The 20,049-nt window shown below is 42.7% G+C and overlaps 1 protein-coding gene across 2 annotated transcripts in view; it reads right to left on the reverse strand.

Annotated features, from left to right (window-relative positions):
* Positions 1-19,084, reverse strand: part of Rnaseh2b (ribonuclease H2, subunit B) — a 63,122-nt gene extending 44,038 nt beyond the window's left edge. For both annotated transcript variants that reach the window (XM_013034856.1, XM_013034854.1), the window contains exon 1: positions 18,762-19,084. In XM_013034856.1, coding sequence (XP_012890310.1) covers positions 18,762-18,825 — 64 coding nt within the window. In that variant the 5' untranslated portion in view covers positions 18,826-19,084. The remainder of the gene's footprint in view (positions 1-18,761) is intronic.
* Positions 19,085-20,049: the final 965 nt, after the last annotated feature.

Consider the following 20,049-nt stretch of genomic DNA (forward strand, 5'->3'; position numbering starts at 1 on the left):
AATAAATCATGCTTGGTCATAGCAAATAATCCTGTTTATATATTCCTGGATTTAGTCTGGTTGTTGTTGAAGATTTTTACCTCCATGTTCATAGAGAATATTGGATAAATTTTCTTGAAATGTCTTTGTCTGGTTTGGGTTTCAGGGAAAAACTATCTTCATAGAATGAGTTAGGAAGTATTTCTTTTTTCATTGGTGGGAAGTTTGTAAAGGATTGGAGCTTTTCAATGTTCAATAGAATTCTACAGTGAAGCTGTTTAAATGCCCTCCCCTGCACCATGGGGGGAGGGGGGAATCTGATAATTTAAATTTATTTACTTGCCATAGTTGTATTCAGATTTTTTTTTATTTTTTTTTTTTTTTGTCGGTCGTGGGGGCCTGAACTCTGGGCCTGGGCACTGTCCCTCAGCTCTTCAGCTCAAGGCTAGAACTCTCACTTGAGCGCTACTTCCAGTTTTTTGGTGTTTTATTGGAGATAAGAGTCACAGTCTTTTCTGCCCTGGCTGGCTTTGAACCATGATCCTCAGATCTCAGCCTCCTGAGTACCTAGGATTATAAATGTGAGCCACCAGCACCCAGCACAGATTTTGATTTTTGAGTCAGTTTTGGAGTTTATCTTCTTTTGTATTTTATTTTTTGTAGTTTATCTGGAAATTTTTCCATTTCTTCTGAATTATCTGTTTCATTGGCAGACAGTTGTTTGTAATATTTCCTCACAATGTGCCAATTACAACCTTTTAATAGAAGTGCTTAATGTTTCACATTTAGTATAATTATTGATTTATTAGCAATGAATTTTCTGTTTTTTTCTTTATCTGAGAATATCTTCCTTGTTTTTCAGTGATAATTTTGACAGACACTGAACTCTCTATTGTGAGTTATTTTCTTTCATTATCTTCAGCATACCATCCCAGACTCTAAGTTCACTGAGTTCTCTTTTGCTTGATAACTCATTTTTTTGCTGTTGCTTTCAAGATTCTTTCTTTTGACCATCTGATACTTGTAGAAATGGATCTCCTTTATTTTATCCTGTTTAGAATTTGTTTCACTTCTTAGCTGAATAGATTTATTAATAATCATATTTTGTAAGTGTTTGAACATTAATTCTTGAAATATTCTTATTCTTCTGGGAGATTTCTATTATGCATATGTTGATAGGATTGATGGTGTCCTACAAACCTAAGCCTATACTCAGTTTCTCTGTTCTATTTTCTTTCTGTTCCTTAGGCTAGATAATCTCGATTAATTTATCTTCAGATTTTCTAAAGCTTTCCTCTACCAGCTCTACCAGCTCATATCTGCTGTTGGGTATATCAGGGAATTTTTCATTTCCGATATATTTTTCAATCTCAGAATCTATATGCTCTTTGGTAATTTCCACTATCCATATTGACATTCTCTATTCTATTTCATTGTCATATTTTTTAACACATGCAAAGCCCAAAAAAGATATACCCCTATTGACATAGTCCCCTAGTAGCATACGTCATCCTGCAAAGTTCTACATCCTAACTTTTTTTTGGCCCTCCACACTATTTGGGGACAAAACATTCTACACAGAAGACTATGGGGGATATTTCTGTGGTATTACTGGAAATGAGATGCCCTTGCTTTAACTCACTAGAACCCCAGGATTTTTGTTTGTCTTGGCAGTACTCCCTCTTATGCTTGGGATATTTTAAAGATTTGGTCTTATATTTAGGCCCAGGCCAGCATGGACTGTGATCCTGTTATTTATATTTCCTGCACAGCTGGAATGACAGATATATACCATCATGTTCAGCTTTTTATTGGTTGAAATGAGGGGGTCTCAAAAACTTAACGCTGGGGCTGGGAAGGTGGCTCAGTGGTAGAGCTCTTCCCTTGCATGCATGAAGTCCTGGGTTCGATTCCTCAGCACCACATAAGCAAAAAGAAAAAAGCCGGAAGTGGCGCTGTGGCTCAAGTGGTAGAGTGCTAGCCTTGAGCTGAAGAGCTGAGGGACAGCGCCCAGGCCCAGAGTTCAGGCCCCTCGACCGGACCATCCCCCCAAAAAAAAAACTTAAGGCATCTGGATGGGCTTGGGGGGGATTCTCAGCCAATGCAACAAAGGTAAAACTGAATTCGGAAATCCTTACCCAAAAGACAACCAGAGACTGTCACCAATGTAAAAGCAAAGGAGTCTTTATTGCAAGCTCGAGCTTGGTCCCCCTGATAAATGGCAGCAGCCCATGACGCTGAGAGGCCCCGAGCCCAGGGTTACAGCACTTGTTATACATTTTTTAGGGAAGGCAGGAGCTTTGCATACATCATAACTTCTTGTAACAAATGACTACAAACCACGGGAAAATCATAAAACAACTCTATAGGTATGATTGGCGCACTACAATGTGGGGAAAGGACCAGAAACAAGTTGTTGGTTAGATCAAGGGGGCTGAGGTACTTTAAACTGGTTGGCTTGCACCACAGGGGAGTCTCAAGAGGATAGGTGCTAAACTGCAGGGTGTCTGGTTTAGATAATGGTCACCAGACCCCAGGAGGGGCAGTTCTGGAATTTCAGATACCTTGACATACTGTCTTGAGAAAACACCATCTCTGTTCCGAGAATTGTTTGTGCAAGTCTTGTTGTCCTAATTCCTAGCATTGGGGCTGAAGTGGGTCAAGGGTTAAGTTGCCGAACTGAGATGGGGGGTCTTAAGTGAAATGGAGTTGCTTAGGTTCCTCAATATGCCACCATGCTCAGCTTTTTATTGGTTGAAATGAGGGGTCTCAAGAACTTTTTGCTCATGCTAGCCTCAAATCACATTACTCCAATGGCGATCTCTCAAGCAGCTAGGATTATAGTCATGGGCCACCACACTTAATTTGGGGTTTTTGTTGTTTTCCCCCTCCCTTTTTTATTTTTTTTGTCCCTCATGGGACTTAACTTGGGGCTTGGGCATTGTCCCTGAACTCTCTTGCTCAAGGCTATGTTCTACTACTCTGAGCCACAGCAACTCTTCCTGTTTTTGAGTGGTAAATTGGAGATAAGAGTCTCCAGGGGACTCTTCTGCAGGGGCTGGCTTTGAACCACAATCCTCAAATCTCAGCCTCCCAAGTAGCAAGGATTACAGATGTGAGCCACTGGCACCCAGACTGTTTTTTCCCTTTTTAATGTCACTGCAATTGTTGCTATTTGCTTGTTTAGTGACTTTCCTATACTAATTCTGTAAAGTCTGTATTCTCTGTATTGTGGAGTCACTGATACCTCTGTTCAGTTATCTTAGTGACTTTGAACTAATAAGTTTCTCAGCCTTTGCTAAGAAAATAAAGCAGGTCTTCAGAGTCTCATCATCAGTCATTGAGAGGTTACAAAGTTTTCTCAAGTCTTTCCTGAGCATGCCCACATACATGTAACTTTCTAACTCCCTGGGAATTAGTTCGTTTTCCAAAGTTCCTTATGGACATCTTGCTCCACAGTATCTTCCCGTTAAGTTTCTAGCCATGGACTGGGAAGGTGGCTCAGTGTAAAGTGCTTGCCTTGCATGCATGAGGCCATGGGCTCCATTCCTTAGCACCACATAAGCAGAATAAAGCCAAAGTGGTGCTGTGGCTCAAATGGTAGAGCACTCGCCTTGAGCTGAAGAGCTGAAGGACAGTGCCCAGGCCCAGAGTTCAGGCCCCACGACCAAAAAAACCCAAAAAAGTTTCTAGCCATATTATAATCTGCTAAGGCGGTATTGCTCCTCAGAAGCTATAGTGTTAAACAGCTGCCATTGTTTTTGACTAATGAATGCCCTGGGGAGAGCACTTTTCTCAAAGAGTAAGCTTTGGCTCCAAGTCAGGTCAAATAACAACACAGCCTTGTATATGGGATTTTCCAGGGAATTGGAAGGCAGGTCAAATAGGGACAATGTTGTGGGAAAGGGATTTTTTTTTTTTAACAGCATCAAACCAGTCTGTCCTGTCCAGCACTTGCAAGGCTGCTGGTTTTCACACGTACCAACTTTGCAAACTGCTAAGTTTCAAGCCTACTACAGAATGGTGCAGAGGGAAATCGGAATAGTTCAAGTTACAATGCCACAAACCCTGCTGTTCCTAATGAAATTCAGCAGCTTTCCTTGAATAAACACTCTTCAGACTGTTGGAAGCTTTTGGCTTATTTCAAGAGTTGGGAAAAGTTGGATTGACTGTCTTGCCATGTTTCATTGTGTTTATGGAATGGTGGGTTTGTTCTCATTGCATTTTGAAAGCTTAGCATGAAAAATTGCTATAATACCACTGATATGTTCTTTAATCTGTACCTGGTATTAGTGTTCAAAATAAAGTGAGTGGTGGTCCATTTTTAAGACAAGACATTTGATTTTGAGTGGAGAATTAGCAGTACATTGCTTGCATAGCAATTTTCAGATGTGTTGGAAAGCCTGTAGATAAACAGACAAAATTAGAAGAGGGCCCAGCTGATTAGCAAGGGGAAGAATAAAATGAGAAAATGGGTAGAAACTGTAGGTACCAGCAAACACACAAGAATTCCCACCACAAAAGAACAAAGGTAAGTAAAGACAGCCAAAAGCTCCTTTCTAAATTTTAACCAGTCTCACATGGTACATGTATTCAAATTACCCAATAGAAAGTAATATAACTTAGGAGAAAGAATGTGAGCCCCATATTTCTCAGACTAATTGGGGGAAGGGAGCTCTCAGCACTAGATATAAAATTGCTGTTGTAATCTTGGAGCACATGCCTACCATCACACAGACACTCCATCTTCTAAGATTACCATTTAAGTCTCACTTTTATTGTACTTCTTGTCTTGGAGTCAGTACTTGGAGCTTGAACAGGTGAATGAGCTTTTCACATCAGGACACAATATTACTTCTGCTTAAAGAAGTTCTATCAAAGTTATAGTTTTCACTTAAATTTGGAAAATCCTGAATTATTCCAAAGGCTGGCAACCTCTACCAAGCTTAGAAGTGTTAGTATTATGCTCACCTTTGGTCCTCAGCTCCACCCACACCTGGGCCCCCTCCCATTCCTAAAGTTCCCTCCAAACAGCTGGCCCCTCCCTCTCTCCACCCAGACCCACCTGCACTCCCATCTACCTCACTTCCTATCCCTCAGACCCTGCTACTAAATGGATGGTGGCAGAGCCATGTGCTCCCTCTTGGGGGAGATATGACTCCTCTAATAAACCTTATACCTGTGCCTGCCTGCCTCTGCATGGTCTCCTGGGATGGTTGTGTGGGCTCCTCTTTCACTGGTGGCCAGTACACGGGGATAGGCTCCCCAGTGGATTTGCTCCCCAATCCACTTGAGAAGGGGGTTTATTTAACCAGCTGTCCTGGGACCTATCCTGAGATCCTACACTCTGGTCGCCAGACGACCACCAAGTGACCTGACCGAGTGTTCTACCAGCCCATCCAACACCGCTAATTAAGTCCTACTCCAGGGTAAGTGTCCAGTTTATCCAAGGGCTGGGTTTCTGATTCCGATATCTCGGTGGTAAGGCCACCTGGGCCTTTGTGGGCTAACCGAGCCCTGGTCTGGGCAAAATCTTGGCCAAGTGCCCGGACCTAGCTGCAAGGGGCCTTACCGTGGCCCAAGGACTCCCTGGACAAATGTGATGTTCTCCACTGGCGGGGCCTCCCCTCTTTTGGAGCCAACCAACACTGTAGAGAACGCTCTACAGTAGGCACATGGCTTCAAGTCACTTACTATGGGAAAGTCACTAAATTTCTTTACATTAAGGCCACCTGGGCCTTGGAGGGCTGCTGAGCCCCCATCAGAGTCAAATTTGGCCCCAAATTTAAAACTCCACTTTTGTGAGCACTCGAGCAGATAAAAGTCTCTCTCCCCCTCCTGTTAAACTCTGCCCCCTTGCTATTCCAAAATTAGCTTCTGGTAACCTCTCCCTTCTTCCAACTAAAGGTATTCACAAGTATTTCATATGCTAAATCCTTGGTAAAGTCCAGGAAGAAGGTAGCCAATAATGGCTTGTTTATACTTCTTAAGATAATAGAATGGATGAATTTTAAGTTTAAACTCATCCCCCCCCCAAAAAAAAAGGTCAACAAGTTTGGACATTACCAAAAGTGTATTAAATTCTGTTAAATCTCTCCAGCATGGAGCATGTAGTGGATTTGCCATCTTGATCATTCAGCTGCTGTTTCGAGCCGACTCTACTTGATTCTGTGACCTACCCCCCACCTGACCTGCGGCGCCATTATGCTAGGCCACCTGTCTATTCATGTCTTGTCTCTTGTTTACTAAGTTTCTTGTTGGCAAAGTTTTGTATTTTAAACTGACCACGTGGTTCCATCCTAATTAGGAAAAGTAATACCACTAAAATTTCAAAACTTTAAAACGGCCGATTTTAAAATCTAAGCACACTATAATCTGTGCACAAATGTGTCTGTGTCTATTTGTCTATATGTAAGTGGTTATGGTTTCAAGGTTATCAAGTATTTTATGTACTAAAAGATCTTTGTCAATGAAAGGTGTGATTTCACCTAAATTGCTTTAAAACTTTGTGACCTGACTGACTATAAGCCAAAGAAAAAACAGGCAGTTTTAAAAGGCTTTTGGAAAGGAGTTTAAATTTTTTAAAGTAAGTTGGCTGAGATTTATGTCATTCCTATGTCCATCTATGATAAGAGTTAAATAATTGTACCTCTGACCATGGCTAGTAAACTAAGGCTAAGGTTTAATTCTCTGTTTTCTCCCCTGAGCGCCAATCAACTCCCTTTAAGATCAAGGGACTAAGGTAACTCAACAGTGTGGTGGTGAATGGGAAATGCCCAGGAAACAAAACAAAGTTGTCACAGCTGCCTAAGCCAGTGACACAAATATACAAAAGATGGTGTAAACCAGGTCTTTAACCAATATATATAGAATTTTGCAGGTAACCAACAAGAGCTGCAACAGTCTATACACACTGGGAGATGCCACAGCCTTGCCCAGACCTAGCCGGCCTTGCTCCAGGACACATGACCGAAAGCCTGCTGATTTGGGGTAAAACACAAGCCACTTCAGATATTTGGTTCTGTAAATGTTAATTCCCACTAGTTAGACCATAAGGGTGTAAGAGCAAAAGATATAAGTTGACTTCCATACTATTTTACAATTGGATGTATTTGTAAAAAAAAAAAAAAGAGATGCTACAGCGCCAGTGTGATAAAGTTTCAACGAAGAGGTAAATAAAGGGTGTAGCCCAATGTTTCAATGAGGCATTTAAATGCAAATTAAAGTAACTTTACAAAAAGGGATTAAAATGATGTCTCCTTTGTAAAAATTTGGGTAGGTGTGGGGAGTGGCTGGCCTCCCAGACTAAAGTTTAAAAGATAAAATTGTCCTAAAGATTTATTTCAAAGTAAAAAAGGATAAATTAGGATTATTCCAGTTTGTCCTGAAAGCTTTTTTTGTAAGTATTTCCTGCAGGCCCACAGTAAAAGACCGGACAAGTTTGTCAAATGTAACTTAATAAGTTCCAGGTGAAACCATGCTTATAAATCTACTTCCAATGCCATCTTTGTTATTTTTAATTGAAGTAAAAGGGACCATTTGTAAAAACTCATTGATCTGGGAACTACAGTTCAAAGCCAGCCTGGACAGACCAAAGTCCCTGTGAGACTGTCATCTCTAATCAGCCAGCAAAGTGCTCAAAAGCTCAGTTGCTTGGGTGCTCAAAGTGGCCAAGTGCTAACCCTGAGCTGGAGAGCTGAGGGGCAGCACTCAAACCCTGAGCTCAAATCCAGCAACTGACCAGGGAAAATGCCAAAGGTGCATTTATCCCAACATAAAAAAGGCACTCCGGGGACCCTGACAATGTTAAAACATCCAGAGGCAATTACAAACAATTGCTTGGATGACAAAAATGGTATCAGATCCTGAGTTACTTGAGCTTGGCAAAGCAGGAGGTCATGGAAAGATACTTTGTAAGCATGCCTAACAACCATGTTGGTCTAACTGGACAAAACTTGCCAGTCATCTGTGATAGCAGTAAAAGTTAAGGTTGTAAAATGTAAATCCCAAACCCACTGTATCTGTTCAAAGTCCTAATTGGCAGTAACTTTTGAGCTGGTTAAATCATCTGTTAAAAAGCTTGTAGAGGGCTGGGAAGGTAGCTCAGTGGTAGAGCACTTGCCTTGCATGCATGAGGCCCTGGGTTCAATTCCTCAGCACCACATAAGCAGGGGGAAAAAAAAGCTGGAAGTGGTGCTGTGGCTCAAGTGGTAGAGTGCTAGCCTTGAGCTGAAGAGCTGAGGGATAGCGCTCCCAGGCCCAGAGTTCAGGCCCAGGACTGGACCCCTCCCCCCCCCAAAAAAAACACAAAACTTGTAGAGCTGAGATTATGTCCCTATTGAGATCTGTCTAAAGGCCTACATAGGTAGGCATTGTTGGGGCCACTAGAAATCAGGTTCCTCCCACCAGCCAAAAAAATGCTTTTATAAATCAAGGTGTTAAACAGGCTCAGCTGCTATAGCCCAAGGAAAGGCCTGTATGTTTGTTAAAGGTTAAATGTTGTATGTAAGCCACTTTAAACAGGCTGCCCAGAGGCAGTGGGCAGTATTTACAGTGCCAATCAGTCCCAGGTTAAAAACATCTACTGTGTTTTATTTTAAAAAATCTGACAAGTAATTGTTAGTCAATTGTTAACAAGTTATAGGTAAGCTCTATCTCATTGATCTCCTTGTTGCTTTTATTGGAAATAAAAAGGGCTTTTGTAACAAAGATTCCTTTGCCACAGTTCAAAGCCACCCTGGGCACAAAAGATCCCTCTAAAACTCTCATCTCCCAGCTAATCAGCACAGAGCCAGGCTGGAGGCATGGCTCCAGACTCAAGTCTAAGTATCCAGCCAAAGGCTGAAAGTGGCATTGACTCTAAGTGGTAGAGCACTAGCCTTGAGCAGAAGTGCTCAGGGATAGTGCCCAGGCCTTGAGTCCAAACTGAAAATGCCAACTAAGACAAGCTATCCCAGCAATGGACACTGTGACACCCACCAGGACAAAGTCAGTCCTGACAATAGAAAACTGTGGGGAGCCGGCGCGAAGGCGCCGCCCACTTCCTTGCAGTTTTGAGGTAACTCCCTATTAGGCAGTGCTTGGCAGGACGGTGGGTCCTGGGCTTTGTGCATGCGCGAGCCAGGTAGAGTCCCTAGCCAATCCCGTGGCACCTGGTGACGGCGAAAGGCAGACGACCAATGGGAAAAACCGTTCCTACTCCCTATATAAACAGCCATGCTTTGGGTACACGCTCTCTCGCGTTCAAGCTCTCCCATCAATTCAAAGGCTCTCCAATAAAGCGTGATCTGAGAAGACTCCTGGTGTGGTGGTCGTTCTTCCTCGCTGGCCGAGAAGGCGTTCGCCGCAGAAAACCATGGAGAGGAGTAAAGAGATGACATTCTAAATGGAGTCACTTTATGCTTGTCCTTTCAAAATTAATCAGAGCCAGGAGATCAAAAGAGTTGCTTGCCCACTTAATGTCCATACCTGTCTACCTTCTAACTGGACAGAAAGTTAACAGTCTTGCCTTTGTTACCTGCTATAACTTCTGACTGGTACTCTCAAACAGTCCGTTATGTTCCCCCAACCCAGTTACTCAAAAGACTTTAGACACTCCTTTCTACCTTCTTTTCCCAAGTCCAGTTATTTTACCTTCCCTGTAATGGACTACAACTGGGCTTTATAATCCAAGAAACGTTTCTGGCTCATGGCCAATGTATATTCTATGTCATTCATGTTAATTGACCTTGTCACCCTGTCAGCTTTTTGCTTGATCTTTTGTTAGCTTTTTGCCTGATCTTTCCCAAAGTCTCTTTCAACAGGATAACATCCCCTGCTCAGGATACCACTTGGAAACAAGTCAAGGCCATCCTGTTCCTACAGGTAACCAGAGACATCACTTTCACTGCCCTGCCTTACCAGTGCAGACCCAGACCCTAAAGATCCCAGTTCCAGGGATTCCTTGATGCCCCCAGTCCAGCAGGAAGTAGTCGAAAGAGCCCAAGACACCCTTTGGCTGTGGTACCTTTAAATATTTCTGCTACCCCCTCCTCCAGGATGCTGGGAGTCAGGACCATTCTGTCTCCAATAAGAGACAAAAAAGTAATTTCAGGTCTTTGACAGCCCCTTCTGGAAATCAATTCCTCCATGGCATATTCCTCTCTTGGGGTACTAACAGCAATTTTTGCCTTTTATTAATTGTGTCTTACATTTAACTACTGTCATGGAAAAAGGAGGACCAGGCCAAGCAACAAAGCAGAGACCCCTTGGCAGCAGGAAGCAGCTCCAGAAGAAATGACCTCTGCCTATTGCCCCTGCCGCCACCCCCCCACCCCCAGCCTGGTACCCCTTATTCTTATTAAACAACAGAGCTGGGAATATTAGTATTATGCTCACCTTTGGTCCTCAGCTCCACCCACACCTGGGCCCCCCTCCCATTCCTGGAGTTCCCTCCATACAGCTGGCCCCTCCCTTTCTCCACCCAGACCCACCTGAACTCCCATCTACCTCACTTCCTATCCCTCAGACCCTCCTATTAATGGATGGTGGCAGAGGCCATGTGCTCCCTCTTGGGAGAAATATGATTCCTCTAATAAACCTTATAATAATCTTTCTCCTGTGCCTGCCTGCCTCTGTGTGGTCCGCTGGGATGGATGTGTGGGCTCCTCTTTCAAGTAAGCAAGCAAGTTTGGAAGCAAACAAGAAAATAAGCCATGCAACAGGTACTGGCTCATGCCTATAATCCTAGCTACTTAGCGGCTGAATGGTTTGAAGCCAGCTGAATGGTTTGAAGCCAGCTGAATGGTTTGAAGCCAGCCTCGGTAGACATACTCTAGTCATTAACAAAAAGGTGGAAGTGGAAGTGCAGCTCAAGTGCCACTGATAGGTAAGAAAGCTGAGCAAGAAAGATTACAAGGCTCTCCTGATTTGGGGCCGGGGCAGGGAACAGAACATAATGTGTAAAACCAAGATAATACATGGTAAAATGCCCAGCAGAACTCTATGGGACGTATTCAATAAATTAATATGTGTACTTCAATTCTAGGAAAAACTCAATTAGAAATGATGAGCCAGCTGCCAGTGGCTCATATCTATAATCCTAGCTACTCAGGAGGCTGAAGCCAGCCCAGACAGAAAAGTCCACCTAAGTCTTACCTCCAATAAACTACTCAGGAAAGCTGGAAGTGATGCTGTGGTTCAAGTGGTAGAACACTAGCCTTGAGCACAAAGAGGCTCAGGGACAGTACCCAGACCAAGTTCAGGCTTCGGGACAAGCCCAAAAAAGTAAAGAAATGATTAGAACAAATTTTGATCCTTAAAAAGTCAAACTTCATTATATAGAAAACTTACATGAAGCACCTTCCTCCAAAATTGTACTGACACACTAGACTTCATGCTCTATTTTAAAAAGACTCAGCTTTACACCTTTTCCTTCTGACTTTTATGGAAAAAATGACAAAAATGCTGGATAAAAGTAGTATTTTTTTGCAAAAATAGAAAATAGTTCAGACAAATTTGAAGTAGCTATCAGTTTTGCTGGCCATTTCAGATTCAGTATGTTGGACTTCCCAATTATCTCAAGCATGCCACTCTGTTTCCTTATATCTAACTGATTTCACAGCAGTCTGCCTGTGATCTCTTAAAGGCCAACTGAATGCTCCACTGGGGGGGGGGTGAGGGGGGGTCCGCTAATGACTAGCAGCAAATCTTTCTGATTTATTTCCCCCTGATCTCAGTACCACAAAGCAGTAAACTGCTACTTTCCAGATGTCATTTGAACTTGAACAAACACATACCAGTGATAAAGTGACAACTGTGTCCAATGAATATACAATCTAAAAAAAGAAAAAAGATAATAGGTAATATGCATTGGTCCTTTACTATCTGCTAGGCATTATGTAAATCCTCTATATAGGTAACATAATGCAATCCTTATAACATCTCTATGAAACAGGTACTATCTTAAACTTCACTTTTTATAGAAAAGACTCGTAGCAAGGTCAAAGTACTAGTCAAATGGACAGCCAGGACTGAAATTCAGGCAAGTACTACTGCAGAGGCAACATTTTAAAGTGTAATACCCTAGAGATTCTCTTCATTTTAAAACCCCTCCTTCCTAATTCAAAAAACACAAACTGCACAATAAGTATCTCAATGTGACTTTCTCCTGTGAGGCAAATGTCTCAAACAATCTCTCCTCCTTGATGTCCTTCTCAAGGAACATCTTGACCCTACTGTGATCCAGCCAGTAGAATCTAGTGCCAGGGACAGCAAAGGAAGGAAGGGGGAGCCTTTTCAAGGCAAGATTAAAAAAAAATACATAAAAGGAGCAACAGATACTTAGTATGAAATATACAAAACATCTCAAAACACACAAAGTTCAGGTTGATTAATGTGAAGTAAAGGAAACTGATCTTCCCATTCAGGATTATAATATTGTATATATAGCTGTATATGCTCCTTAGTAATGTGTGACTTAATGTGTAAAACATACAACACAGCATGCATAAATGCACAGACATAATGACTCTGTAATTGTGAAAAATTTATCACAAAGTATATTACACAGTTTTCATCTGCAGACTATGTGGCCTGGTCACTACACACACAGTTGATAAGAAATTATCAACCAGTCCTTTAAACTCGGCAGCTCTTCTTTATCCCTCTCTTGGTTAAGACATGTTTCTTCCTATTGGTCGAACTTCAAAGACAAAAGACAGGAGGGAGAATCAACTTTCTGCCAAATATTCTTATGACTTGGAAGTACTGGACATTGTTCAGGACCCTGTCTGATTTTTGTCCCAGACAAGATAAGCTCTGAGAAACACCCCATTACAAGAAAGAAAAAAAAAAAGACTGACATCAAAGCATAATACACTTTATTTTTAGATATTACATCAAGGCTATTCGGGTTCTTAAGAAGATCTAAAAGGAAAAGAAGAGGATGAGATTAGTTCTATCCTCATAACACTGCATCCTACACAGGCTCCAGTTCATTTTCTTTAGGCTTCCTCTTGCCTGATAAACAAAGACCTCCTTGGAAATACTTTGCTAGGACACAAATATAAAGCACACAAGACAATCAGCATGATTTTCAAGTTCCTGATGCTTTTAGGAATGCTAATTTTAGTAATAACTATAGGCCTTCATTTCTCAAGACTTTCCTGACTTTGAAGTTCTCTGTTTCTTCAAAGGCCACTAAGAGGCAAATCTAAAAGGAGTGAGAGAAGTATACACTAGGAAAATGATTTCCAAGCGACTAATACAACTTTCTTTTGAAGCTTTAGAGGAAAACTAAAAACTGGCCTTCACCAAGACCATGGAATTCAGTCTCCACTCTTTTAAGATGTCTCAATCAACAGCCAAACTTTTAGAAATGGCTTGTCACTGGGAAGTGGCTGGAGAAAACATGAGGTTCACAACCAGCCCAGAGCCACAATGACCAGCAACACATAGAGATGGAGCTTAAAACATCCTGCTACTCAAATAAAAAAAATCATGAACACTGTTAGCATTCTTTTTATGAATATTTTTCTGTCCTGAGGGATAAATACATAGGAGTCGCTAATTCTTACTTGTTCCAGGTCTTTTAGAACAATTACTGAGCACTAGGATCAGGTTTCAGATACAGCCTGATCATACCAGCTGGCAAAGGATTTGGTCCATCAACTCTGAGTGTGCTCAACCAGCCAGACAAGCAGATCCAGGGGCCATATGAGAAAGGCAGAGCTCCACCAAAACACATTCTGTTAAGACAAAGCCAGGCTCAGGAATCATGTGGAAAATGTTCAAACATGTCCCATGTTAGAGACTGCCTGCAGGAAACCATTGAGTAAATGGCCTATCTTCTAAGCTCAGCCAAGCTCTACACAGCTTGTCTCAACTTTGAGCTTGGATTGGCCACATTGCCAAGGGAAGAGCAGCTTCTTCCATTTGAATAAGCTCTTCTTAAAATAAAGGAAGATTCAGCCATGAGGAATATTTCTAAGCACAAAGATACATATACATATACAAACAGCAACCTGCTTCAACTTTTCTTCTGCTATTATCCACATGCCTGATCCTCAGGATAAAGAGGAAAAAAAGTTGTTTTTGTGTTTTAGGGCCACTGAAAAATCAAGGGTGTCTACAGTAGTCCTTCTTTTGCTCTAAATTTTTACACATTTCCTTCCTTTTTAAAAAATCCTCTCCCAAACAAGAGGTGCTTCTTTTAGGCATATATATATATATATATATATACATATGTACATATATATACATATATATGTATATACGTATATATATGTATATATGTGTGTATATATATATTAAGGCAACAAGACTACAATCAGAATAACAATAACATAAATTTCCTCCATCACTAAACAGGAAAATTAATTTGGAAATTTCATTGTTTAAATATTTTAATGAGAATATAGTTCTAAAGTGTAAATGTGCATTTGGAAAGGCAACTCTCATATTAGTACTTGTGATTATCAAGATGTTCCATCTTAAAAGATGCCACTGAATTTGAAATGTCTCTGGTCCTCAGACCTGGGAGCCTTATCTCCCCAAAACTAACCATATTACACCCACAAGAAACTATCACTTGTGCTCCCTGTAGGGAAATAAATAACAAGTATGGTCTTTCCTAAGATATCTTTTAACACGTATTTTTCTAAAATAAAGAGAAGGGCTGGGAAGGTGGCTCAGTGGCAGAGTGCTTGCCTTGCATGCATGAGGCCCTGGGTTCATTTCCTCAGCACCACATAAGCAGAAAAAGCCAGAAGTGGCTCTGGGCTCAAGTGGTAAAGCGCTAACCTTGAGCTGAAGAGCTGAGGGACAGCGCCCAGGCCTAGAGTCCAGGCCCCACGACTGGCAAAAATAAACTAAAAATAAAGAGAGAATTTTACACCAAAACTTGTCTATAACTGAAAGTTCAGTTGCTTCTAGGGACTTTTTACTCTTGCTTTGGGGTCATTTTATGATCAGGTTAAATGGACCCAAATGAGGTTTGAGGGTTTCAAAATGGTCTTGATATCATTTCTATCCTTTCTATTTTTCCTCAAATAACATTAGGATTTCCCATTGTCTTAGTATTTGCTAAAAGTGACTCCTGTTATTAGTTCAACCCTGATACCTGTGGCAGATTCAGCTTGCAATACCCATAATCTCTTACTGTACACTCAATGTGTTCCCAGCTGACCCTCATACCCAGGTCCATCCCAGATTTGTAGAACTGACAAGTATACAGAACTTGGACACACAACTCCAACCAGAGAAAATTATATAAAATACAACTCAAGTATTTCCTTTTAGGTCAAGAGAGGGATGGAAACTTCTCTAACATGTTCCAAAAAGTAGAGATGTCAATGGCCTCTGAAATAAAAGAACTACATACAACCTAATATTTCCAAGCCATGCTGGAAACATAGAAGATCATTCCAAAGGAAAAGAAGTGTGTATCTTGCTTAAATTGTAAGTGGTTCTGTCTCCACCTGCCTATGGAAATTAAAGTCCTGAGTCTGAATATCTTACAGCCTCCTTTCTAAATTCCAGCTTTGGTTTAACTGGAATACTCAACTTTAAACAAAATTACAAACTAGAGGCAAATGGACCTAAACCCAAACTCCTTCATGATAATACATAGTGCTATGATACGAATTAAAAATAGTGGAAAAAGACGATCAACAGGCCACGTGGTCTTGATGGTCTCATGGATAAATCTCCACAGAGCTCTACTGGCTCTTGAATAATGTTGGATAATGCACTCACTTTTCCATACCAAGTGAGTTCTTCAGATTCTAAAAGTTTTCTAAAACTGAGTACAAATTACCTCCATCAAATATTCTTGAAAATGTTTATATAATCTTTACTTTATTAAAGCCTAGTTTCACTGTAGCTACTTTGCTTGCTCAGCACGTCTCCTGCCTTTCTAACCACCTGGGATAAATTTCTACTTGCTGGTAGTAGTAAAAACAAAACAAAAAAAACAATAAAGGTTGGGAAGGTGGCTTAGTGGTAAAGTGCTTGCCTAGCATGCATGAAACCCTGGGTTCAATTCCTCACTACCACATAAGCAGAAAAAACTGGAAGTGGCACTGTGGCTCAAGTGGTAGAGTGCTAGCCTTGAGCAAAAGAAGCTCAGGGGCAGTGCCCAGGCTCTGAGTTCAATTCCCAGGACTAGCAAAGAAAAAAAGAAAAACACAATAAATACTGTGAACGCCAGCCTCATACTCCCTACTGCCATGTACTTCCTAATCATGCAAACTTTGGCCCGCCATCAAACAAACAGCCCAACCTGGGCTATTTGGGATGCCTACATCCTAATGTAGCTCCCAAGGGCCGGTCCTCACTATATTGGTTCCCAGGAGTGGATCTCAAGACCTATCACAGCAGCAGCATCTGGGAACTTGTTTTAAAAGCTCATTCTTGAGTCCTAGCTCAGGATCTACTGCTCTTCAGGAGGAAGGAGAGAGGATTGGCTCCCAGGTGTTTGGAAACCCACTGTCACACTTTCATAGCTACCAAATCATGTTTGTATCCTGAGAGCCTGCAGGTGGCACTAAAGGCCAGCTGGAAGAACAGAAAAAAGCTCAAGTTTTAACTGCTATAAAACACCATGCTCCTCCCTGACCCTTGACCACAGGTTGCTATCAGTTCTTTAACTGCCACTTTCCCACCCTAATGTGTTAGCAAGTGACAATACAGTTCAACTCAACACCAGAACTAGCCTAAAATTCTTACTATGGTGCAACAGATATATTAAACTCACTGATTTCAGGGACAATATGAAACAAAGAATGAAGATAACAGTATTGATAAAAACAGATGACAAAATTAGAAACACAAATTATCATCAAGTATCCTATACATTTGAATAAAGCAATGAACTTGATTCCAAAAGGTGTTTCCTACTATGAAAAATCAAACTGTACTGGTATGACAAAGAGAGTATGTATTATTTTTTTTCCCAACGAAAAGCAGTGATGTAGCTAGCCCTTTGCTAGAGTCTGTCAAAACCCTCAGTTTCTTATTAGCTGTTTTTCCATCCAAACACCTTCATTGAGGATGTGGAACAACAGGAACTCTCCTGCTCTTCTGGCAAGAGTGCAGATCGGTATAACCACTTTGAAAAACCATTTTGGAGTGGCTTCCAAAACTAAGTAACAAGCCATTCCACTCCAGGGTAGTGACATCCTAGAGAAATGGGTGGCAATGTTCTTAATCACAAATTTGAAACCAACCAATTAGATTGACATTCATAATGAACTCTAAGCAGCAATGAAAAAAATCAACCAATCAACCAACCAACCAATTGCTGCATACAACATGGATGGATAGTACAGACATAATGCTGAGGGAAAGCACTTGGACGCAAAGGAGTATGCTAGTATCCAAACGTGCAAAACTAATCTCTGGTGCAAGAAGAGGTCAGCATAGAGAGACAAAATGCTGCTGGGTGAAGTTCTATCTCTTGCCATAAGCCAAGACATATGAAAAGTTGGAAGGGTTTAAGTAAATCTGTCCTTTCATTTTTCTTATATGTTAACTAGAAAGTATAAGGCACTTCTTACTTACATAAGTGTAACCCTCGATACATCACTTTGACAATAAAAAAATATAAACGGTATACTGAAATGCTGGCTTGAGAGGATGAGACACAGAATCAAAGATATCAAGTAATGGGAGTGGAGTTCTTCAAGAAAATTAACGTCAAAGAAAAATTTTGGTCCTTTATGTCATCTACATGTTTAAAAAAAATCAATAAACTTATACACTGAAAAAAAAGTGTGGGGATGTTAAACATGCAAAATGCATGACTATCCTACAACGATTTTCAGTACACATACTCTAGAGTAGTGGGCAATTTTGTCATATCATAACGGAGTCGACTTCGCATAATACAAAATTAAATATAGTTAGCAAAGGCTCTTTTTCCTTTCTTCCAATATGATCCCACCAACTGTATCATCTAAAAGACAACCAAACATTCCTGGCTTGATTCCAGTACAAATTTTTACTCTGTGGCACTGGATTGCCCAATGTTCCCAGCCCCTACATGCCCTGGATGGCTGCTCACCACCTACAGAGAGGCCCAAGGGCCTGGCTCTGGTGGTCTTTACTCTCAGGAATTGTTTTGACCCCTCTTGGCCTAATAGCAATCTCCATTCAGTTCTATCCCAGGCCTGAGCCACGTTAAAGCAACAAAACACTCTCCCGAGCCACTTTGTGGGCCCTCGGATCCAATCCAGTAAGACCCCTTCAAGCTGCCGGGTAGGAGGACCCTAAATTAACCAAAAGGGCAGAGTTAGCAAAGCGCTGGTGGCTCACGCCTGTAGTAATCCTAGCTACGGAGGAGACTGAGATCTGAAGATCGCAGTTCAAGACCAGCTCCCACAGGAAAGTCCGTGAGATTCTGATCTCCAATAACCACCCCACCCCCCAAAAAATGGGCAGTGCCTAGACCCTGAATTCAAACTCCAGGACCAGCGCACACACACACACACACACACACACACACACACGGAGCCTGGGTCAACACACACACACACACACGGAGCCTGGGTGCCACTGCAAAACTCGGTCCTGCCAACCCAATCCCCAGGGACTCGAGAGCTCCACCCTGCACTTCCGGGTTAGAAGCCGCGCGACGGGATACGCCACGTGACCCAGACGTCCCCAGGGAAGCCGAGCCTCGGGTTCCCTCCCCCCCTACCCCACACCGAGGTGAAGGGAGCGAGGGCGGGAAGGGGGGGCGGTCATGGCCGGAAAACCACGCCCGCCGTCCCCGCTCGGAGCCGCCGGCCCGCTGGGCTTACCTGGAAGCAAGAACACATGCTGCCCGGCCCTGGCCGCGTCCCCACGGTCCACGCCTGCGGCCATGCCGCCCTCCTCGTCCTTCCGGGCCGCGCGCGCGTCCTGCCGGAGATGGCGGGAACAGAGTCTGTCCCCGGGCTGAGGACCCGGCCGCTCCCGGGCGGGTGGTTCTGTTTCCAGGACCCGCCCGCGCTCGGGTTTTATTTTCAAATTTAGCGCCGAGCTTTGGCAGCGCGGGTCGGCGGCGGTGGCCGGCCGGCAGCGGGGCGGGTCCCGACCTCCCTCTCCCGCGCGTTTTCCCGCCAATGAAAGGAGCTTCGCGCGCGCCCCGGGGCCGTGAGTGACGGGTGACGCGGCGCGGGGCATTGTGGGGGTGGCCTGGGGACGCGGCGGGCGGAGGCGCCCGGGCCCAGGCGCGCGGCCCAGCGCCTGAGCAGGCTCCAGCGGGTTGGGGATGTGGGAGGCTGAGGGGGGCTGGGGAGGGGGAATGCAGGACGAGTGGCCCCGCCACATGTCACACCTAACGTAAAGGAAGCATATGCCCTATTCTTTGTGAGCCTGTAGTCTTGAACCCTCATTGTCGGTGCACAGCCAGGCGCCGGTGGCTCACGCCTGTCATCCTAGCTACTCAGGAGGCTGAGATCTGGGAATCGGGGTGTGAATCCAGCCCGGGCAGAAAAGACCCCTCCATCCCCCCCCCCCCGCCGTGAGACTCTTCAATAAAACACTCCAAAACCAGAAGTACCTCGGGGCTCTAGTGGTAGAGTGCTAGCCTTGAGCTCAAAGAGGCTCGGGGACATCGCCCAGGGCCTGAGTTCAGGTCCCACTCCAGGAAAAAATAATAATAACAAAGAGAGGTGCACAGATGAGGGCTCCAGGTAGAAATTTATTTTTTTTGGAGAACTCATTCTAATAGGTTAACAAGCCATTTGAAAGGTGAGGTTTAGAAAGTTTAGGGACGTGCATTTGGAAGAGTTTGAAACTTTTGAAAAATAAATTTTAATTAAAAAATTTAATCCTTGAGACGTGGTTTTTAGAAATAATTTATTTTATACTTTATAGAGAAGTATATCCCCACACACACACACACACGCACCTCAGATCCCACATTTAATGGCAACATTTCTTCAGAATTTTCCCATGCAAATTCAAGTCCATGTGTCATCTATTGCACAGAGAGCAGTGTACATAATTCTTAGGCATGCTACTTTTCTTATTTAATCTTGAAGATTTCTATAGCCCTCCATTTCAGTAGATTAGCTGTTTCCTATGGATTGACTTAAGGAGTTC

The sequence above is a fragment of the Dipodomys ordii genome, unplaced genomic scaffold (genome assembly GCF_000151885.1).
Source record: "Dipodomys ordii isolate 6190 unplaced genomic scaffold, Dord_2.0 Scaffold197, whole genome shotgun sequence".
NCBI lineage: Eukaryota > Metazoa > Chordata > Mammalia > Rodentia > Heteromyidae > Dipodomys > Dipodomys ordii.